General features: G+C 45.6%; 1 protein-coding gene across 1 annotated transcript in view; it reads left to right on the top strand.

The window, feature by feature from the left end:
• Nucleotides 1–23,614, top strand: part of KCNJ15 (potassium inwardly rectifying channel subfamily J member 15) — a 55,004-nt gene extending 31,390 nt beyond the window's left edge. The window contains exon 2 of the mRNA XM_083171700.1: nucleotides 20,290–23,614. Coding sequence (XP_083027826.1) covers nucleotides 20,309–21,436 — 1,128 coding nt within the window. The 5' untranslated portion in view covers nucleotides 20,290–20,308 and the 3' untranslated portion in view covers nucleotides 21,437–23,614. The remainder of the gene's footprint in view (nucleotides 1–20,289) is intronic.
• Nucleotides 23,615–24,254: the final 640 nt, after the last annotated feature.

The following is a 24,254-nucleotide window of genomic DNA, read 5'->3' as shown; positions in this document are numbered from 1 at the left end:
GATTCCTAACTGCCCCATTGCAGGACACTGCTGGCCCCGGACAGGATACATGACTGTCCCCCAAAAATGGGGAAGTCCAGTGAAAATTGGGACAGTTGGAAGGTATGGTGATGGTTGAAACCGGAAACGGGCAGCAGGAGTGTTTCATGATTTTATGGTGTCAACTAGTTACCTGTGATTACGCGCTTTGATTTGGTATTAATTGATTGGATAGCAGGTACACACCTGCAGTCCATACACTGGGTGGACAAATTATTATGACCAGATGGCGACTTAGCGAATGAGCTATTCCACAGATAACGCTGACGTAGTACAGTATATCCAGGTCAGTATAAAGACGGAACGGGGACGGTAGGCAGAGGCTGGTGAAGTGTATCAGCCATGACATAATGGCTAACCGACGTGATCTCATGGACTTTGAATGTGGAATGACTGTTGGCGCTCACAGCAGCGGTGCGAGCATAAGCCAACGGCTGTACTGGGGAATTGTTCGTAGGTTGGCAGTTATTAAAGTGCTCGCAGCGATGTCCAGCAGGCCGTAACCAGGGTCTGTGGTCGTCATTGGCTACTGGATGCCCGAGCGGAGCAGAGAGTGGGCAGTTTGGCAGACGGGCCTTGGGGCATCCGATTATGAATAGATTTAAAGCACAATTCCCTGTGCCGGATAGGGCTGCTCTAGCGGGTATGCCGTTGATGGGTCGACATGTTGACTTTTATCATGTGAGGACATATTGCTTAATGACCAATAGTGATTGACTTAGTGACTGGCCAGCAGAATGTGGCATGTGAGCTTCCAATGTACGTCATTTCCGGGTGTGAGAGGAAGGCTGATGTCACCAAGCCCCGCCCCATTTTCACTAAAAGTCTGATTTGTGGCTCCCCGGGAAGGAGGCGGTGCTAAAATGACACAATTTGCATCATCTTAGCCACGCCCCCTCCCCGGAGAGCCACAAATTCCAACTTTTTTTTTGCTATGAGGACAATGTGGGAGATTTGCCCACTTCTGTGGGGTGGGGGGAGGGAGACACTATTTTCGGGAGCCTCCCAGCAATTCTGGTGGTGTGGGCAAGTACAGTATGTGTGCCATTGTTTGTGTCTGCATTGAACAGTTTTGTCATCAATAGCCCCAAATGTTTTTGTGGAGCAGTCTCCAGTTCCATGGGGCAGTCCTGATTTTATTGGTTCAAAAAGTTTGTGGCTGCAGCATTTTGCATATTGTCGCACAGTAGGTGCGTACACAATCGTAGCTGCGGCGTCTCCAAATCTGGCCCAACACGTATAACGAATGGCAGCTATTTCTAATGTCTAAGATAACTTGCAGCACGATGTACTGGTGAGGATGTAAGGGGGGGTACACACCAGAACGATTAGGGCTCAATTCCATCAATCTGGATCCAATTCCGACCGATTGGATGCAGATTGTGTGTAGATTGGGCATGTTTAGGTCCAATTCCAATCCGATTCCAATCCGATGCGCGTCCCCGCTGTCGTTTGGTCGTTTTACAGATCCTACCTGCTGCAGTGAGGATCTGTAAAAGATCCATTCAACTGGATACAGACTCAGATCGGATTGGGATCAGATTGGATGCAGATCGTTAGCAGATTGTGTGGCTCCAACAGATCGTGCGAGCATCACACAATCTGCTAACGATCTACTAACAATCAGGATCGTTCTGGTGTGTACCAGGCCTAAGAGATCCTGTAGCACAGGGTTGTGCATGTCCCAAACACTGGGTAGAAGTTTTACAGCACAGTATTATTAATTAACACCGCTGACAAGCCTGGCTGAGCTTCAGTTACTAAAGGTTACACATTAATTACCGCAGAGCTAAGGAGAGAACATGTGTTATTGAGAGACAGAATATTTTGCATACGTGGGCAATAATTAGTGAACTGCATTACACCGCAGTATGCGTGCTTATGAAGAGTCATAGCCCGGCTCAAAATAAGCTAATTTAGGGTTGCCTACTTTTAAAGTCAGTTAGCAGCACTTGGAGGGGGGGGGGGGGGGGCTGATGTAGACATCGTCTAGCCCTGCCCCCCCAGTACTGCAATCCCGCAATTCGTGGATCTTCAAGGAGGGGAGTGGCTTAAGGACACAATTTGCATCTTTAGTCCTGCCCCTCCCCCCGAAAAGCCGCAAATCGGAGGAAATTAACGCTGCGCGATGGAGATGCGGATGACCCGATTTTCTGAAGCCTCCCGGCCATTCTGTGAGGGCAGGCAACCCTGAGATAATTTCAAAAGGCTTTATGAGAGATTATTATCTATTGCTCAGCTTCATATATATATGAAAATATGCCCTTGCTCCAGGCACCATGGCACCTAGCTACACCGCTGCGTGTCTCTATAAACTGTATTCAAGGGAGAAAATTCCTTTGGTTTCCAAAGACAAAAATAATACTGATCAACCCTCCTTTTATAATACCTCCCAACCAGTGGCGGCTCCAGGGGGAGGGGGGCCGCAGCACAATTCAAATAGCGGAACGCATTAAGCGCCTGATTCAGACCTGTTTGCTAGGCTGCGTGTACTCGCAGCCTAGCGAACAGGTAAGCACCACCCGCCACCTAGCAAACACATTCCCTTGCATGAGGCAAAGGGGAGAGAAATAATTAGTTAGCGAAGGCCGAAAAGAGGGCGGGTGCTGACGTCATGTGATATGCGCAGAGGCGTAACTGATACTGGGGACACTACCTGCAGTACATACAGTATGGGATTATCCCTAAAACCTGGACTGTAAGGGGTAAACTTATTTAATTTGCTAAAAATAAAGAGGTGATGTTTCCCATAGCAACCAATCAGATTCTGTCTATTCCCTATTGCGTCCTAGAAAGTGATAGACAGAATCTGGTTGCTATGGGCAACATAACTTATTTTCATTTCTAGTAGCTTAGGTAATACCCGTTTGCACATCACAAATGCTGGGTCGTACCTGGGATTTGCCATCCCGGGAGCGACCTGGCATTTGTGAGGTGAAGCGCCACAGAGCGACCCGGTAATAAGCCGGGTCGCTGACATCATCGGGCTGGGGGTTAGGAAGGAGGCATCGCTTGGAACTGACAGTGACCCGGGTCGACCCGAGTTTTGGAAACACTGGGTTTATTTGTTCTTCAAATGGTGATAAGCTTGTGCAGATTGTATTAATTACTTTAGGTTCCTAAAACAAAACCTCTTCATAAAGGAAAATAGGAAGTTCATGGACAGGAACATCAGCCATAAGTATAAATTGGGTCACAGCTTGGAAACTTTTTTTCTTTCTCTTTTTGTTTGGTGTGGCTGTAATAAAATCCATAACTTAGTAGTTTGCAAGTATCTCTGCTTTCATTGGCAAAACGAAAGATCTGACAAATTCTAGATTATTTTATTCTCCATATATATTCTTTTCTCCATGTAAAGCTGGGTACACATATGTACAATCGTCGGGCCGTTCTTCCAATCTGCGGACGAACGACCGTTCGATTGTATATATGTGTACGCAGTCCCGATCCCTTCGTTGCGATCGATAAACGGCCAAAAACGCTCTTGGCCGTCCACGGTCGGTCGGTCGCAGGTTCTTTGCTGCTTAATATTCTTCCGACAGGACAGCTCCATATCGAAAGAAAAGTGACATGTGTACGCACGTTCGATCGATATGCAGCCCGTTCCTGCGATCATTCCTCCCAAAAGCAGCACGCCCATGTGGGTGTTGACTAGCTGCGTCATCCCTCCATCAGCGCAGCATGTAAACAACAGGAAGTCTTCTCCTCCGTACTTTCCGCGCCATGCTGTTAAAGAATATTCGTTGTGTGTGCAAATTTTATTGGCAAAATATTGATTTGCACACACCAAAAAACAATATATTTACAATGACAAAAACGTACATTTTTAAGCAATCATGTCATTCTGCCACTCCACAGCCCCAACACCATTGAAATAATTCAAGTACTCGTCTCTTGACAACTTTGCTTGCGTTGATGCATTTCTGGTGTTTAAATTATTTGCCAAAGCTGTCAGACCAATAGGCTCGTCAACAACTTGGCTTTCGTCCACTGTAGCCCCCAGTTGTTGTGTGTGCACCGCTTTTCTGCGCATGTAGTTGTGCAGCACACAACAGGCCAGCACCACTTTGTCAATCTTATCTAGGCGCAGATTGATGGCACTGTGAAAAATTCTGAATTTATTACTCAGAATCCCAAACGCATTTTCCACCACTCGCCTGGCACGTGACAGGCGATAGTTAAAAATGCATCGTTCCCTGTTCAGTTCCCTTTGTGGGTAGGGTTTAAGGACATTAGGGTGCAATGCAAAGGCCTCATCCGCCACAAAAACAAAGTTCAAACCGTGCTCATTTTCAGTCCGCTCTGGCAAATTCAGTTCATTTATTTTCAGTTTGTCATGGAAAAATGTATTCTCCAGGGCTCCTCCATCTGAAACTCTACCATTTTTCCCAATGTCCACAAATACAAACTCGTATCGGGCATTAGCGATGGCCATTAGAACAATGCTGAAGAACCCCTTATAGTTATAATAAAAAGAGCCACTCTTTGCAGGGGGCATGATTCTGACGTGTTTGCCATCGATAGCTCCACCACAATTAGGGAAATTCCAAAGATCACGGAAATCACGTGCAATAATTTGCCACTCCTCCTTGGACGATGGAAACTGCAATATAAAAGTATATGCGTATTAATAATCTGTTGGGTTGATTTTAGACCCATCAGCCCTCCCCCATTGCAGCCTCAAAGCTATTACCCGCCTTATCAAAATGACCCCCCACCCACTGGTTTAAAAGTTTAAATTAACAGGCATTGTAAAGATATACATATAGGGTACAGGTATGTGCACAGCTATACATATGGGGGACATGTATGTAATTTCCATATTTACCTTCATGTATTTGTCCTGTAGAACTTGGACGATGGCATCACAGGTGTCTGGTATTATCAGCCCCAGCGCTTGAGATGATATTGCGGTGGTGAATCTCAGGTCGGCAAGGGTCCTGCCTGTTGCCAGGTAACGCAGCATTGCCACCAGTCTCTGCTCTGCAGAAATAGGCCTCCTGAAATAGGTGTCCTCTCTCTCTATTAAAGGGGTAACCAGTGTCAGCAGCTCCATGAAGGTAGCGTCATCCATACGGAGATAATTCCTGAAATCATCAGGATTGTTCTCCCGTATCTCCTGTAGCAATGGCATGTGGGAGAAGGTGTCTCTCCTCAGAAGCCAGTCTCTGGTCCAGCAGCTCCGATTCTTGGTCCTTTTTCTTTTTTTAATAGCCCGCAATCTAATGGCCATAGCAGCCAAAATGCACGCACGAGCCTTCCTTCTCCTCAAGCTCATGATTAAAAAGGCCCAAATGCACCGATAGACGAACGAACGTACGTACGTATATCCAGTACAGCTAGCAATGATCTGAATAGTCACGGCTCTATTCACTGTACTACACGAACGATTCTTTGTTCTGTGATCACTCCTCGTTTTGGTATACTCTTTTAATCCAGCCCATTATGATAATGTTGTGTGCATTTTTATCGTGCGAATAGCCAGAACGGGAGAGTGTGTACGGTGGTACAATCTTTTTCTTGCGATTGTTTGGACGGGAGTACATCGGACGTCGCAAGTAAAATTGTACATATGTGTACGCGCAGATCGGTCGTATGTTTTGGACGGCCGAATGTGCATTCGGTCGATCGAACGGTCGCAAGAAAAATGAAATTGTACATATGTGTACCCAGCTTAAGGGTCACGTGAGCGGTTGGACATCACAGATGGTGTAATGGTTAGCATTACTGCCTCACAGCGCTGAGGTCATGGGTTCCCACCATGGCCCTAACTGTGTGGAGTTTGTATATTCTCCCTGTGCTTGCGTGGGTTTACTCCGGGTACTCCGGTTTCCTCCCACAATCCCAAAATATACTTGTAGGTTAATTGGCTTCCAAAAAATTAACCCTAGAATGTCTGTGTGTGCGTGTACATGTGGTAGGGAATATAGATTGTAAGCTCCACTGGGGCAGGGACTGATGTGAATGTTCAAATATTCGCTACGGAATATGTGTGCGCTATATAATAAACTGTTAATAATAATATTCTTTCATTGACACTGAAGTGTGCAGGTGCATACTGTATGTTGTATGAATGGCGGTGGTCTGTCATCTGTCTCCAAAATTTAAATAAATGCGTTTTCTTTTTAATCTCAGTGAAGCAGAATGAAGGGTGATCTTAGCCCACCAGCGATCCATGCCTTGGAATTTGGGTGGGACTTGGGATAAAACAAGACTTACAGTATATGACTGCGAGAAACAGATAAGGGTTTGCGTGAAGCTGTGTGTAACTGTGTAATTACTTTGATTCTTAAACCCTGAAGTATTCACACCATGTCGCTCCTGTAATGTGTTCCCATCATCTACACACAATGGAGTCAACCACTTCCAAGGCTGAACAAATATTGATGAATATACATTTTATCAGTTTGGTAGGAAGTAGGGATCTGGGTGGAGGCACTCAGGGATTGGTGGACAGTTGGTAGCATAATGCAGGCGGAAATGACTCTAGAGCATTGCACGGAAAAATGGCGTGTACCTGCACATATGCCAATCCGTACAGACCAGGAGGTGCATTTGCCACTGTATCTGCAGCATATGTGCCTGATAGGGCTACACACGATATCCAGGTGGTCTCGAATGACCTTGGTAACTTGATACGGTGAATCACGACAGGGGCTCTGTACGTACTCTAATCCCTTGGAGTAGCCTTACCCCGCCAACACCACACACAATTTGGCGCTTGATGTGCCAAGTTTTGTCGCATACGATTTATCACATGCAGTTAGGGTGACCAACTCATCCCTTTAATCCGGGACATATTAATTACACAGGTTCTGTGGCTGGCTTTCACCTGGTTTTAAACTGCCACAGAACCTGTGTAATTAATGTGTGTCCCGGATTAAAGGGATGAGTTGGTCACCCTACATGCAGTTCCCGGGGAGCAGCAGGCGAAGATCAGCGTATGGCTAAGAGAACTCTTGGCCAATCACTGACTGACCAATTATTTGTAAGGGTTTTTCTTTTCTATGTGCGCCCGCCGTCCGGCTTCACCTACCCAGCGCTCTGATCCCTCGGCCTTTCCCGCGTTCACCGCGTTCACCGCCCAATGCCTCTCTGCATGCCCTGCCAGCCTCCAGGCTACACATAACATTTACCATATCTTACGTGCAGCCTGTCCGACCTCCCGACTGTGACGCGATGTGCACAGGACCGCGCATCGGGTCAGATGGGATGTCTGCACATGAGATTTTGGCCGATTTCACATCCTGATCCTTTAGGGGGTGCACCATTGGAGGGGCGTGTCTATCACCACCTACTGGGCTTCAATGCAAACTAAATAGGTGACTTATTTATGTACAGTATATGGGCTTCAGATTGAATCATTACCCCACGCACAGTAGATTAAGGGACCGTGTGCATTGTAGGTGCGCTACAAAAATGTACACTGTATTTCCCATTACACATAATGCCACACATCGTAATGCCCATTACACATAATGCCACATACTGTAATGCCTATTACAAATTATACCACAGAAGTAATGGCTACTACACATTATACTACACACCTTAATGCCTATTACATATTAAATGAAGCTTACCTACATCCTTGTTGCCAGGGGTTACATGCTTGTTGCCAGGGGTTTCATTCTCATTGCAATGGGGGATATGCCACCGTAATGCCCATTACACATAATGCCGCCCACCATAATGCCCATTAATCATAATGTTGCCCACCGTAATGCCCATTACACATAATGCCACTCACAGTAATGCCTATTACTCATGTCACCCACCCTAATGCCCATTACACATATTGCCACCCACCGTATTGCCCATTACAAATTATACCATGCAAATTAATGCCTATTACATATGCTTCTTGCCAGGGTAGCATTCTCATTGTCATGGGGGATTGCCAGGGTGGAAATTACTTGCTCGTTGCTAGGGAGTAACATGCTCATTGCCAGAGGGGTTACATGCTTGTTGCCAGGGGAGAGTTATAGGCTTGTTGTCAAGAGGAGGGGCTGCATGCTCATTGCCAAGGGGACTTGCATGCTCGATGCCAGGGTGTTACTAGCAGCACGCCGCCCTTCTCTCCTCAGTGTCTGGCATTAGTGTCCAACCCACATCAGGCCACATTCTCAATTTCTGATGGCCCCTTCAAAAATGGCTGTGACCTTGGAGGTCTCTCTGGGTTGCAGGCCGGACACAGCGGCGGTGATGGTGTGTGTTTGATACACCCGGAACCCCCCCCCTGCACGCCTATGCTCTGTATGAATAGGTGAATGAAGGTATAGCATGCAGTGGGGGTTACAGGAAGAAAGAGGATAAGTGGCACAATGGGCAGTATTAGAACAAAAGTGCAGGTAGGGAAGTATAAATCCTGCAAAATATAATCTGTAGGAGGCGAAGTGGGGAGTTAGGGGTTAATTCCAGGGCCGGAACTAGGATTTCCGGCACCCGGGGCAAGCAAGTAATTTGGTGTTGTAGACTCGTGCTATAGCTCAGTGTTATTGTGAATACAGGGAACAACAACAAGAAGGAAGGAATGTCAGAAAAACGGAATAGAAAGAAAGCAGCCTGCGTTCTATTCATCTTATTTTCTTTCGATTGTAAAAAGTGATTTCTCCAAAATAAATGTACACATGAGTTTGTCCACACCGCCCATAAGACGCACACAGCAGAGACGCTGCGCCCTTAAACCCCATATTGGACTTTGCATGACAGTGTGGAGCAGGTAAACATTTATTGGTTTATGGGGGTAAGTAGTCTCCGCCGTCTCCTGTCATTTAATAAACAATTGTTCATTAACTTTTACTTTTACTTAATGAGTCCTACACAATTTACACTCCAATAAAGTCGCACCTGAAGAGCTTACATTTAAAGGAACACTTAAACCATAAAGACTAAACTACTGAGCCCCTATTCAGTATATACACTACTGTTCAAAAGTAATGTCCTTCATTTTTTTAAGAAAAACACTGTTTTTTTCAATGAAGATAACATTAAATCAATCAAATACACTTGATACATTGTTAATGTGGTAAATGACTATACTAGCTGCAAACGTCTGGTCTTTAAAGTTTATCTACATTGGTGCGCATAGAGGCCCATTTCCAGCAACCATCACTCCAGTGTTCTAATGGTACATTGTGTTTACTAATTACATTAGAAGACTAATGGATGATTAGAAAACCCTTGAAAGACCTTGTGCAATTATGTTAGCACAGCTGAAAATTGGTTGGTTAGTTAGAGAAGCTATAAAACTGACCTTCCTTTGAGCAAGTTTAGTATCTGGAGCATCACATTTGTGGGTTTGATTATACTCTCAAAATAGCCTCAAAAAGAGAACTTTTATGTGAAACTCTACAGTCAGTTCTTGTTCTTAGAAATGTAGGCTATTCCATGTGAGAAATTGTCAAGAAATATATCCTACAACGGTGTGTACTACTCCCTTCAGGGGACAGGCTCTAACCAGAGTAGAAAGAGAAGTGGGAGGCAATGGTGCACAACTGAGCAAGAAGACAAGTACAAGCAGATTTGACCTGGTAATTAGTGCGATGTGAAAGGGGATACCATGTCCCGTAAACGGCTAGCAACGCGGCAATACAAATTGGTAAAAAAGCAGAGTTCTTACCAGTCAAAAGGTCGATATGGGTTTTTAACTTTTTTTTTGAGCTGACACCATCCACTAGAGCATGGCTGGGCAACACCGGCCCTCCAGATGTTGATGAACTACACATCCCAGCATGCCTTGCATTAGTTTCAGCATGGCCACATAGCAAAACTAATGCAAAGCATCCTGGGATGTGTAGTTCATTAACATCTGGAGGGCTGGTGTTGCCCAGCCCTGCACTAGAGCATGGAGGGAGAATAAAATAGTCTGCCAAGCCTAGCAAGCCATGCGAAGGGACGCAATGCACTGATACGGTGTCCATTTTGACTGTGTCGACATTCGGGACAAAAAAAGTAAAAAACCCCATGTCAAACTTTTGACTGTTGACCTTCCCAATGTCGACCTAATGCCTTTTTTTGATCTTATAATCCTGTGGACCTTAGGCATGTCAACTTTTTGTATGTGTCGACATAAGGCCTGCCGACTTTCAGTGGTCAACCCAATGTATGTTGACCTTCATTTGGTCGACTTAATGATCCATACCCCAGTTGAGGACCTGTGAGGGATCTAATGTACTTGTCTTCTTGCTCAGTTGTGTACCCGGAACGCATCATCACTGTTATATTTCTGGAGACTTGGGACGAGATGCATCAAATGAGGCCAAACCTCTGAAAATGCCAGCTCCTGTACAGGGCCGGTGCAAGGCACCGGAGCGCCCCAGGCGAGGGGGGGTGGGGCGCCCCGGTGCCTATGGGGGGGGTACCTGCGGCGCTGTGTGATCTGGCGGCGGGGTCCCTGCAGTGATGCACGCTATCCGGCAGCCAGGCGGCGGCGCTGGAAGCGCTGATGGGTTTGAAAACTCGCCGCACGCTGATTGGCTGAATCTCAGCCAATCAGCATGCGGAATGTTTTCAAACCCAGCAGCGCTTCCCGCGCCGCCGCCTGGCTGCCGGATAGCGTGCATCACTGCAGGGACCCCGCCGCCAGATCACACAGTGCCGCAGGTACCCGGCACGGACACCCCTGCAGCCTCCATGCGAGAGGCGAGGGGCAAAGTGCCGCCCTCCAGTGGCTGGCGCCCTAGGCAAATGCCTAGATTTGCCTAGTGGTGGCGCCGGCCCTGCTCCTGTATGCACCAAGCACGGAATGTGGTACATTCCGGGGGTTTGGATGTGCTGGGCAAAGGGATTTTAAAGTCAGTGTTGCCCATAGAAGCCGATGGGCTTCTATCACAGTATTCTGCTGTGCGCCCAGCATCACCGGTGGTGTGAGCGTCACTCCGCGCATGCATAGATGGGACTCCGGGTCAGTACTTTGCTGAGTGCCAGACATCAGCATATATTTATAGATCGCATACCTCCCAACATTAGAAACTCCCGGGGCAGGACCTAAATTTGGAGGCATGGCCTACAAATCACATTACTCCCGCGAGGCCATGCCCATGTTTTGTTGCTATTTGGGCATGACCCAGGCTCTGTGAGCTTCTGGCCATGCCCCCAGCCCTCTGGCTGCGGGATAGACGCTGTACACATGCGTCTTGACTGCCCCCCACACTGCGGGACACTGCCGGCCGTGGGCAGGAAGCGAGAATGTCACCAAAAAATGGGACATTCCCACAGAAAGCAGGACAGTTGGGAGGTATGTATACAGTACCAGTCAAAAGTTTGGTCACACCTTCCCATTCAATGGTTTTTGTTTATTTAAATTATTTTCTTATTATTATTTTGGTCGTTTGTTTTTTTCTCAGTTGTAGCTGTCTATGCTAAGGTTTCAGTCCCAACTAAACATTCCTAAATAGCAATAGCAACAGTGACACCTACAGGTTATTAAAAACAGATAAACACAAACTAGGTGAAAGTGCAATGCTAATTCATTTCCCATGACTAATGAAAAAAGCTATAGGGTGAAACGTAATCGGAGGAGAGAATCAGAAAGTGAGAGTTCTCCAGTTTTTTTAAAGCGGCAATCATTTACACTGCTTTACCAAATCTCTCACTTTCTGATTCTCTCATCCTATTACATTTCATCCATATAATGAGTGCATGGATACGAGATTTAGTAGTGTCTTGTGTGAGATAGGGTCATATTTTGGATATGTTTTTAAATGTATGTAACATGATTTGGAGACAGATTGAATGTGGGGAAAAAAGGGCAGTTCAGAGTCGAGGATGACCCCTAGGCAACGAGCTTGTGGGGTAGGGTAGATTGTAGAGTTGTCAACAGTGATGGAGATATCAGGATGGAAACTGTTCTTGGCTGGTGGGAATATAAGTAATTTCATTTAAGAAATATTGAGTTTGAGGTGGCAAGAAGTCATCCAGGATGAGATGGCAGAGAGACATTCAGAGACTCAGCCCAAGACCACTGGTGACAACTCTGGGGATGATAGATAGATTTGAGTATCATCCGCATATAAGTGATACTGAAATCCGAAAGAACTGATTAGTTTGCCAAGAGTTGAGGTATAGATTGAGAAAAGCAGAGGACCTAAGACTGAGCCATGCGGAACTCCGACTGACAGAGGTAGTGAAGAGGAGGTAGAGTTAGAGAAGCGAACAGTGAAAGAGCGATCAGATAGGTAAGATGAGAACCAGGAAATGGCTGTGTCATTAAGTCCTAGGAACTGCAGTGTTTGTATGAGAAGAGTGTGATCAACAGTGTCAAACGCAGCAGAAAGGTCTAGAAGAATGAGTAGTGATTAATGGCCTTTAGACTTAGCAGTTGCGAAATCATTGACTACTTTAGTCAGTGCTGTCTCAGTGGAGTGTTGGGAACAAAAGCCTGACTAAAGTAGGTCTAATAGGTTGTGAGAGTTAAGAAAGTGTGTGAGGCGAGAGTAGACAAGTCTCTCGAGTAGCTTGGAGAGGCATGGGAGCTGAGAGATAGGAAAGTAGTTAGAGAGAAAGTTAGGGTCAGAATTGTAGTTTTTACGAATGGGGGTAATCCCAACAGAATGGGGGTAATCACTGCATGTTTAAACAAAGAGGGAAAAGTACCAGTAGCAAGAGAGAGATTGCAGCTTTTAGTTATGGTTGGGATAAGCACAGGCAATAGAGTTTTAATGACTTGTGCAGGTATAGGATCAAGAGGAGAGGTAGTGTAGTAGGAGGATTTGTATACATTTTAGGTACCTTTATCCCTTATGAGTCTTTCATCCACGCTTTTATATTATCCAGACAGAGTTGCTTATGTTCTTTGCCCTTAGGTACTATGTATCTCAGCTCCGCCATGTGCACTGCCATCGTATCCTCAGAGCAGTCCTGTATCATTTCCAAGGACAGTAAAATAAACAGTTCTGTTAAATATAAAGTAGGAAGCCAAAGAGGAAAAGTAAGACCATTCATTTAGTAAAGGTTGAAGGTCAGCATGTATAAGGAACTACATTAGTTTCCAGCTCATTAAAATGAAAGAACAACATAACAGTAATGTCAGCTGCAGTCGCGGTGTGCCCCCAAACATTGCAAAGCTTGAATTGCTCAGTCGGGCGCCATCTAGTGGCTGCTGAAGTGCAAAACACTTGAATACTATTTACAGTTCTATTGTTTTATGAAGCAGCTCAGAGAAAATAACTTTATTGACCGAGTTATAATCCAGTAGAGCAGAGATGAAAATGTTGTGTTCCTGTTAATCCGCTGTCTCTAAAGGAATAAAAATATATATATATAAATAAATATTAAGTTTCATTATTTCTGACTTTCATATTGTGCATTGGAAATCTATATTGGCAATTTACATTCCGTTCTGTTCTATGGAAAGCTGTAATGGGAGAGTTATATATATTACTGCTGCCATTCATCCGTGACAAGCACAATATGAGCAATTTATGGTAATGTAAGCCTGGACTCATGTTTCTCTTCAATTACCTGTGCTTGTTCTGTGTGAGTCTGGATTAGGATACAGCATTGCTTGGGGTTGTATGTACAGGTGTAAACCTTGTACTTTGTCCTTGCTTGTCCTCACTGCTGCGGGTGCCCTTAGAATGTCAATATACTCTTACGAGCCCTAAAGATCCTGATTGCTGCAAGCAGTGCTAGGGCGGGATGTTGTAAAACTCGCCGCCCCCCTTCGCCGGACATCGCATTATTAATAACGGCATATGTTGTAACATATGCTGTTATTAACACAAGGGACAGCTATTGCGATAAGAGCTGTCCCTTGCGATGCGGTGCCGGCACTGGACTTCCGGGTCTGTGACCCGGGAGTCCATCTGCGCATGCGCAGACCCCAGCGCCGGCCGCAGGGCACGCTGGGAGGGATCCGTGACGGATCCCTCACACACCACTGCGGTAAGAAGCCCATAGGCTTCTGCAGGGAATCGCCAGCGCTGTCTCTGCGGAGGGACAGTACAGCATACAGAAATGCGGTAAAAACCCCGATAACGGGGGTTTTACCGCATTTCTGTGATAGAGAATCCCCCCCTAAAGAGGGAGAGAAACCAAACCATCCACACAGGACAAGTGGAGACATTGGGGGAGATTCTCTATGCAAGAAATGCGGTAAAAACCCTGTTATCGGGGTTTTTACCGCATTTTCGGATGTTGTAAGCATCCCCCGCCGGGTTAACGCAACGACCCCTGTCGCCCCGCACGGACCCCCGCCGCCCCGCATCGCCCCCTCCTCCCTTACCTGTGTCCGGGCAGCACAGCGCAGTGCTGCCCGGCCCTTTGACCTCCTCCCTGCACTGATCCTCTTCTGGGTGCAGGGAGGAGGAGAGCCAGGCGCAGCAGCGCCGGGTGTGGGAGGGAGGGGGGAGCCGCCGGGACCTGCTGGGACCCGGTGACTCTCACCGCAAAGGACAGCTCTTAACGCAAGAGCTGTCCTTTGCTATCATTATCGCATATGTTAGAACATATGCGATAATTATAAATGCGATGGGCGGCGAAGGGGGGCGGAGATTCTTAGAGAATCTCCCCCATTGTCCATAACATCCAATCAGATTCTGGCATCATCGAGCCCCACCCCCATTCCAGTCAAATGCCACGATTTGCAGGTCTACAAAATGGGCGGGGCTAAATTGATGTGAAATTACAATTTTTCATCATGTTAGCCTCGTTGCCTCCCTAAAATGCTGCGAATGCTGTTGTTTGTCATGAAAATAAAAAATAAAAAAGGAAATGTGAAAAAGAAGATGAGCAATGGCATCTCTACAGAATGTGAATGTGAGCATACCAGCACTATGGCCCTTATTCTGGTTGGTGCGGTCGAGCCGCATATGCGGCTCCGACCGCACCAGACGAATCCCCGCCTACAAGACGGATCGGCACGGCCGTCCGTACACGGACGGCTGCCGATCCGCATGAAAATGGTGGAGGCGTACGCCTCCACCATGGTGGGAGCTGCCCCCTGCATTCGATGGTCGTCGACCATCGAAGGCAGGTCCGCACGCCGCGGCAGCTCCCGCAAGCTGAGACCACACGGACAATCGTCCGTGTGGTAGCTTGTATGGGGGCTGAAAGCTGACATCCGGCGACGTCAGCTTTCCGCCCCCATGAGTTGCGTCATGGCCTCATTACCATGCGTACGCCCCGCGTTTGCATGGGAACGCCCATGAAACGCGGGGCGTATACATAGGGAAATGAGGGCATGAAGCCCCTCACGCCCCTATACGCCCCCTTTGCGGCGTACTAACGCTATGTGCGGCGAATTCGCCTGCACATGCGCAGATTGACCTCTGCGCATGTGCAGACGGAAAACATCGGCGGTACGGCCGCACGCGGGCCGTACCGCACGAACCAGAATAAGGGCCTATAAGAGATGCCTTTAAAATGTAATATTTATATTCTAGAGCTTTGTAGAGAAGATTACAGGGGCCAATGGGAGCAGGTAGACAAAGGACGGAATCACAGATACGGCACCAGCACACAGAGTGTCACACAGCTGAACTGAAATACCTTTATGGCGGAATAGGGTGAGATAATCAGAAAGTGAAAGATTTAGTAAGAAACCTCCAGATTTTATCAATCAAACTGGTTTTGCCGGGTAAATGATTGCCGCTTTAAAAAAGTGGAGATGTCTTACCAAATCTCTCACTTTCTGAATCTCTAGTGAAAATGAGTCTTTTAAATGAATCAGAATTGTTTGAAAATAGTGTTACCAATCACAGTAAATTCCCTACTACCCTCTCCGCCATGTAATATGGAGAGCATCTGGCCTGAGGCTGGGGAATTGTGGGGGCGCGAAATGTTTCTTAACCCTCTGCTGCTGTTAGGAGGGATGACGTATAGTCACCCCAGAGATGGTTCTGATATGGAACATCTGTCTCAGCTCCCGGGTATAACCATGTATTTCCTCTGTCCCTCTCAGAGTGTCAGGCAATAAAACATTAACTTCTGCAGGTGTGGGGGAAACGCCTTCAGTCTCCCATTGCCTAGAACCCTTAAGGAGCCTATTAAATTATCATGATTGACATTTACCTTAACTTAACTCTAAATTACCCCTAGAAATAAATCGCACGGACACCTTATTCTAAAAATAATCACACGGACAACAACTGCATAAGTTAAAAGGTCAACAATATTTATTAAGTGGTATGACCCTATTGAAAGGGATGGCCAGGAAAGCGTTAGTAATGGCGGCGACTACAACGCCCCAACTTATAACCAGGGCGATGGACCGCCCCCATTGAATTTAAGGCACAGCCCGCACTGTGACGGTCTTACCGCCCCTCCTATGGCATGGTGAGGACACTTCCAAGAAGTGGCCAACGTCCCCCCTCGGGGGCAGGACTCACCAGCCGTCCTGGTAGTAGGGGGCAATACCGCACAGTGACCACCTGTACCTCAAAATTGACTGCTGGACGAGGGCGCCTTCCTGCCAATTATTAATTGTAGTGAAGGCAAATTAGGTGAAGGCCGAAAGGCCAGGTAGCAATTTAAAAGAGCAAGGGAGGGAGGGTGGGAATCCAGACTCAAAGAGGAAGCAGCAGCATCTGACTCCCCTTTATATACCCCTGCATAAGCTACCACCCCTTATACAGCTAATTGGCTACTCTAACCATCAATCACCTGACTTCTAATGGGTAATGAACTATTCACACAACTTTATTAGGACAATCACAAAATTTGCAGGCTCTTAAATGCCCTCATGCCTATGCAGCCCTCGCTTAATCTCCCTGTGCATAGAGTGAGAGGGTCAGAATAGTCTGTTGTGGAAGATATTTAATAAATGAATAGCTGCAGGTGGGACCTAAATCCTGGTTCAGCAGCGGAAGGCTCTGAGCGAGTTATGTCTTGTGTATTTTGGGACGGATCAGACAGATGAACTCTGGGTTCCTGCTCGGCCCTGGCAGGTTATAAGTAACATCTGCTGGAGATATAGCTTCTGCAAATATCTATTGTGGCAAAGGACAATGCAGCTGTCCATACAAATGGTGTAACACAGAGTTGTAATCGTAGCTGCTCAGCACTCTGCAACACTGAAGGGAATCTGATGTCCATGGTATAAGTCACAGTTGTCCTAGCGCTGATAGATTTGCACCATGATGTAACACAGGTACGGTTCTGAAATCAGAGGTGCATTGGATCGGATCCTATTGTTCCGATCCAATGCACCTCTGAATTCAGAACCTTCAGTAAGATCAATTGGAATCATACCATCAGTGTACACCGCGGGTGCTTTTTAGAAGGGCAATCAGGTCCGTCTTGTCCCTCAAACCAGTCAGACCTGTGTATGGGGGGGGGGGGGCATGGAAAAATACATTTTAAAAAAAGGACTCGAGCCTTCAGACTGAAAATCCCCAACAGGCATTCATTCTAAAGTTCCTCTCACATCGCCATAAATTGCTGTTTATTTCCTAACTGCATAATGAACCGGTTTTGGAGCAGCCTGTTCTAGAACACGAGTCAGGTTAGAGATGTCATATGAGATAAAGCGTAATGCCTGTTAGTGGTGCCTGATTTATAGGGAGCGCGTTACCAGTCAGCTCACATAGCCGGCACAGTCTAGTGATAGACCAAACGTTGTTGACAACGAACTCACTGACTTTTTATTTGTTTTTAACGCCCTTGATACATGTTGTAAATGAGCTACTGTAGCATAAGCGGGACACAAAGGGGGGAATTTTACTAAGATGTGTATTCTACTTCACATGTGATTTTGCTATGGGCAGCCAATCAGATCCTGTCTACTATCTTCTAGAGGGTGCTAAATAAATAAGTAGTTTCTGATTGGTTTCCCATAGCAACATCACATGTGAAGTAGAATACACACATACCTCCCAACTTTGTAGTCTTGCAAGGAGGGACAAATGCGTGCCTGCGCATGGCTTGCCATGAAATGGGGTGTGGCCTGTAATTGTGCCGTCACAGGAGGCCACACCCCTGTTTTGTGGGGGCATGGCCTGGAGGCTCTGAGAGCCTCTAGCGTTGCCCCCAACCCCTCTGGCTGCCGGAATAGATGCTGTGCGCTGGTCACAACTTACAGGGGGGGGGGACAGCTGGCCCCGGGAGGGTCGTGGGAATGTGTCTGAAAACCGGGACGTTCCCTCGATTTTCGGGACAGTTGGGAGGTATGCACACAGTATGCAGACATCTTAGTAAATTTCCCCCAAAACCTCAATGTAGTGTGATAAAATGTCTGTCCGCTTCTGTTCAACCATTTTGCCACCATGTGTACTTATTTATGCAGAATGACCAGCTGCCTTGTTGAGCAGAGCTACCAACAGTCCATGTTTTCCAGATCACCTGTGAATATGTAGAATGTGTCGGTTAGGAATGAATGCAGCACAGGTTTGAAAATGTGACAGTTAGTAATGACTGCACCTGTGCGCCAGCGGGTATGGGTCATTAGATTGACCCATATTAGGTCTACATGCATTGGGTGGACCAGTGAAGGTCGACATGGCTTAGGTCGACACATGAAAAGGTCGACATGGCTCAGGTCGTCAGGGTTGGAAGCTCAAAACAAGCATTAGGTCGATAAATGGTAAGGTCGACAGTCAAAGGGCATTTTTTTGTCCTCCATGTTGACAGAGTCGACATGGACACCGTCAAAGTGCACCGCATCCACTCCGATGGCTCGCTACTCTCGCCATGCTTCGGGCACGGTGCCTCGCTGTGCTTGGCTGTCTACTCCTGGTCTAAAGCGCAGATTCTCAAACTCGGTCCTCAGGACTCCACACAGTTCATGTTTTCCAGGCAACTGTGGCTCTTTAAAATGAGACAGTTGGTGACACATGCCCTTATTCAGTTCTGATCGCTGTACAAAATTGTTCTCAAAATGGGCAAAACCATGTGCACTGCAGGTGGGGCAGATGTAACACTTGCAGAGAGAGTTAAATTTGGGTGGGGTGTGTCAAAACTGAAGTCTAAATTGCAATGTAAAAATAATGCAGCCAGTATTTACCCTGCATAGGAAAAAAATAACTCACACAAATCTAACTCTCTCTATAAATGTTACAGTACATCTGACCCACCTGCAGTGCACATGCAGCAATGCTTACAGCCCTATAGCGCCTCAGAACCTTGGGGCCCCTCACAAGCTTGAGGCTAGTGCAGGTGTCCCCTTTGACCCCCCCCCCCCCTGTCGCCTGCCCTGGAAACGTTACCAATAACAACCAGGGGAGATACATCTAACCTTGGACAAAAATAAAATGGTGAAAGATAAGTACCAACCAATCAGCTCTTAACTGTCATTTTGTAAACACTGCCTGTTTAAGAACAAATAAAAGCTGATTTGGCCAGTACTTTATCTCACTACACAGTTGATATCTCTCCACCAATCAGCTTTTAGCTATGATTTTATGGAATGTACTTGATAAATAATAGATGTCTGCTTATTTAGTCCTCTGAAATTGGAATGGAAAAGTTTGCTGAGCGGGTGGTAGCGCAGTGATGCACTATGCGAGGGTATGCGTAACACTTATTGGGGCTCAATGTCGACACATGTTGACATTGACACTACAAAAAGTTCATGTCGGCATTTTTCAGTGTTGACCTTTTCCGTGTCAACCTTTTGCATGTATCTACCTAGTGTATGTCAACTTTGTCAATTTCAACAAGCATGCTTGTCGACTTTTTTATTAATCTTTTCTTTTACATAGTTTATCTATACACTGTTTTAGCTTTCTTATCATATAACCGCATATAATTATGGGTTCCTCACCCTGTTATTGCCAATATTACCATTATAATATGTGTTCTATTTACTACGCCTTGGAGAGAGATAAAGTGAAGAGAGATCTAGGGGTTCTATTTACTAAGCCTTGGGTAAAGTGGGTGGGGATGAAGTACCAACCACCCAGCCCCTAACTGTCAATGTCCAAACACTGTCTGCAATGTCAGTTAGGGGCTAATTGCTCATACTTTATTTCTCGCCACTTGAACTCCTTTCAAGGCTTTGTAAATAGACCCCTGAGTAGCAACCAACCAGCTCCTGTAATTTTCCAAACACAGCCTGTAACATGACCGGAGATGATTGGCTGGTACTTTATCTCTCTCCAATTTATCCCATCATGACTTAGTAAATAGACACTTATGTCCTTAAATGATGCATTTTAATTTTGATACTGCACGTGGCCATGTCTACAGTATTTACCTAAATCTCTTTGGTACATCTGATAATTGTATTGTCTTTGAAGCTCAAATAAATGTATGCAAACATTGCAAATTAAGAATTTCTTTTAACTAACAATGTCCCATGTATTATTTTAGGATTGTTCCAGTGCAGAGGATGGATGTTCCTAACTTAGATACATGCAGTTGTCCGTTAGTAGATGGTGAGGTCCAAACTGAAGTGAAATCGGAGCGACCAAGGGTGATATCCAAGAGTGGACACAGCAATGTGAAGATCGACAAAGTAGATGGAGTCTTCCTGCTTTACCTCCAAGACTTATGGACAACCGTCATTGACATGAAATGGAGATACAAGCTCACCTTGTTTGCCGCAACGTTCTTCTTGACATGGTGTTTTTTTGGAGCTATTTATTTCTTGATAGCATTTGTCCATGGAGATGTCCGCTACGAACCAACTGCGAACCACACTCCTTGTGTCATGAATGTGGACTCCTTCACTGGTGCCTTCTTGTTCTCTCTAGAGTCGCAGACCACCATTGGCTATGGGTTCCGGTTTATTACTGAAGAGTGCCCAATTGCCATTTTCTTGCTCGTGGCACAACTGGTCGTTACAACTTTAATTGAAATTTTCATCACTGGAACTTTCCTGGCCAAAATTGCCAGGCCCAAGAAACGCGCAGAGACAATTAAATTTAGCAACAAGGCCGTTATTACAAAACATAATGGAAAGATGTGTTTGGTGGTACAGGTAGCAAACATGAGAAAGAGCCTACTGATACAATGCCAACTTTATGGGAAGCTCCTTCATACATATGAGACTAAAGAAGGGGAGAAGATCCTACTCAAGCAAGCCAACATGAGCTTCAATGTGGACTCTTCTTCCGAAAGCCCCTTTCTGATCTTGCCGCTAGCGTTTTATCACGTCTTAGATGAGCAGAGTCCACTAAAGGATCTGACGGCTGATAACATGAAGACGAAAGAATTTGAACTTGTCGTCCTTCTCAATGCCACCGTAGAATCCACCAGCACAGTCTGTCAGAGCCGAACCTCGTATCTGCCGGAGGAGATCTTTTGGGGTTATGAATTTGTCCCTGTTGTCTCTCTGTCCTCGCAAGGAAAATATGTTGCGGATTTCAGTAATTTCGATAAGATCCGGAAAAGCGTGGAGGTTCAAATAACATTTATCACAAATTTTGAGAAACAGAAATTAGAGGAACAATACAGACAGCAAGAGCTCAAATCGAGGAAAAATCAATCGGTCACGTCAGTACAGAGTAATGTTTGACTATCATTACATACCAGTGACTACGATCCCCTTTAGAATGACTTTGGGAAATGGTTATGCCTGTTTGTGAATAGGCTGCATGTATAGCTGCGCTCCCGAGCTGGTGTCCAGCTGAAAGACAGTATAATTTATTTTCACCTGAAATGATTTAGTGTACTGTAGCTTATTCACTTAAAGTGGTTCTCCAGTTAATTTTGTACATTTACTCATTCCGTCCTTCTAATGAGCTTCTAATAACTTAATAATAATAACTTATTTTGATTGCCAAGTAGCCAGTTATCTAGAACCGGTCATACAGTGTCATACTGTGCTTCTGTTTCCATATTGCTTGGTGGCAACTTCATCCGTATTTTGAAGCATCCATATACCCTCTCTAATACACTTTAATGGGCTGTATTTCATATCCTATAAGAGAGATGTATTTGCTTATTTGGATGTTTTTGCAAGAAATCTTCGAAAATCGCTAAATGGTGATTTCTGAAGATCCTGTGCCAGTGTGCCTGCGAGCATACCTAAACTGTTTGCATCATGACCGCAGTTTAAGTAGCGTTTGGAAGGGGGGACTCAATGGGCGGAGGTCAGCAGGCGGCATCCGAGCGCTTGCGGGCCGGATGCCAGACAATGCAGGCATGTCTGTACCATTCGGTAAGGAGGGGGTTCAGCTGTGTGACATCACACGCAGCCACTGTGACCCCAAACATGGCTGGCCTGTGTCTGGTTTCACAACCAATGGGCAGCCGTTAATGTGTGAGCACTTTGCTTTGTAGCAAAGAGCTTGCACTTTAGCGATATGCCTGTACAGCCACGGTCAAGCTGAATAAGGTCCCATATGTATTGCGCAAACACATCTTAGAAGTTACTACAGTTATAGAAAACTATTGTAAACTATTATTCAGAATTACCTGTCCATTGAAAATAATCAAGAAAATAGGAATGGGAGCAAATGGGTAAAACCGAGAAGCATTCCACTAACTGTTGTACAATAAAGGTACATGTAAATATATATTAATAATATTTGTTGTTTATGTATATAGATTGTATTGAACAGTGAAAATAATCTACAATCCGGGCTGTATTATCCATTGGGCTGACTAGGCTGAAGCCTAGGGACCCTGCAGGGGCCCATGAAGTATATTGTGCTGAAGAACTGTTATCTGCGCCCATGGGCTCCAATGGTTAAAGGCAATAGAAGAACGAATGTGTTTTGAGAAAAGAGGAAGACAGACTTGGATTCAACTCTGTGTCTACGTGAATTCTTAGAGTGTAAATGATGGCATAATCTCTGTTCCCAATCGTCAGCTGTAGTGGGGTGAAAGGATGACATTTGGGAGGGTGCCATAATACCTTAAATCCTAGGGGCCATGGGTAAATACGGCCCTGTCTACAAGCATTTGTGAGGATTTTTAGCAGACAACCTAAAAATGGGAGAAATTTTAGTCAAACGCACTAAAAACACTTTAATCTAAAGCTGTGCAATCACAACATGCCAAATTATGTTTTAGGCTGCACATCCACTGCCGTTAGCGGAATGACAATCGCTACACATTCACCTTTGGTCTGAAAGCTGGGGGGACAATAGTGGGTCCTCCACTGACCCCATTGCATGTAATTGTGGAAGGTAGAGACTGCCACTGTGAACACAATCCTCACCGAAGGCACAAATTGGTATGAAGTTATTGGGATGTCCATCCACATACCCTCGAAAATGCTGTTGTACGTGAAATGCTGTCGGAAATAGATGTAGTAAGACATATGGAGGAGGACAATGGCGCACATGAGAGCGAACCACTAGGACTCCTTTGAAAGCAGGATATAGTTGGGTTCCACAAGGTGTGATGGGAAAAGATTTGCACAAATATTATAAAATGATTTTGTGGCATCACCCTGTTTAAGTCCTTAGACCAGGGGTTCTCAAAATCGGTCCTCAGGACCGTTTCCAGGTCACCCGGCAGGTGCACAGGTGCATTCATTACTCATTGACACATTTTAAAAAATCTACAGGTGGAGCTGTATTTGTGATTCTCTGAGTAGACCTGCAAAACATACACTGTGTGGGGTCCTGAGGACTGAGTTTGGGCACCTGTGCCTTAGATGCAAGAAGCTGGATGCCAAAGTCACTGAGCAGCCCGTGATGGCGGGAGGTTGTCCATACTGACCACAGATAGATCAGCTGCTGTGATCGGGTATTTAACTTTTTTAAAGCTATTGCGATTTTATTTTGCAAATGTTTTCTGCTTTGAGTTATTTAATCAATTACCTAAGGAATCGAAATCGCTCACATGTAAAAGGGATACACATCAGAGAATGACAAACATAATCATCAAACATTAAGGAAGAAATACAGATATACACAGCGACAACTTACAGGAGAGGCAATCTGGGCAGTTGCCCTGGGCCCCACATTTCTAGGGGCCTCTGAGCAGGGGCAGGTGGGTGGTGGCATGCTGATTGGTAGGTGGCTGGAGCTGTCCACCAATCAGTGGACTGATAGCCAGTCACTGTGTGGAAGCATGAGGAGAGACGGCTCAGCACCACAGGAGGAGCATATTATGATTTTGTTTTATAATTGGTTCCTGTGAATGGGTGTGCTTTGCCCAGGGACTACTATGCTATTAAGACAGCCCTACATATATAGGCACATAACTGGGGATTGCAATGAAACGAGCTTCTCCCTTTACTGAGAGAAGTAAAAGGTGAATTTTATATATATAGAGAGAGCGAGAGAGAGAGAGACGAGAGATCTATATATATATATATATATATATATATATATATATATATATATATATATATATATAGGACAGCATCAGAAGTCCTG

The sequence above is a fragment of the Crinia signifera genome, chromosome 2 (genome assembly GCF_055691185.1).
Source record: "Crinia signifera chromosome 2, ASM5569118v1, whole genome shotgun sequence".
Classification (NCBI taxonomy): domain Eukaryota; kingdom Metazoa; phylum Chordata; class Amphibia; order Anura; family Myobatrachidae; genus Crinia; species Crinia signifera.
Note: the sequence above shows the minus strand (reverse complement) of the source record. Positions and strands in the feature narration are given on the sequence as shown.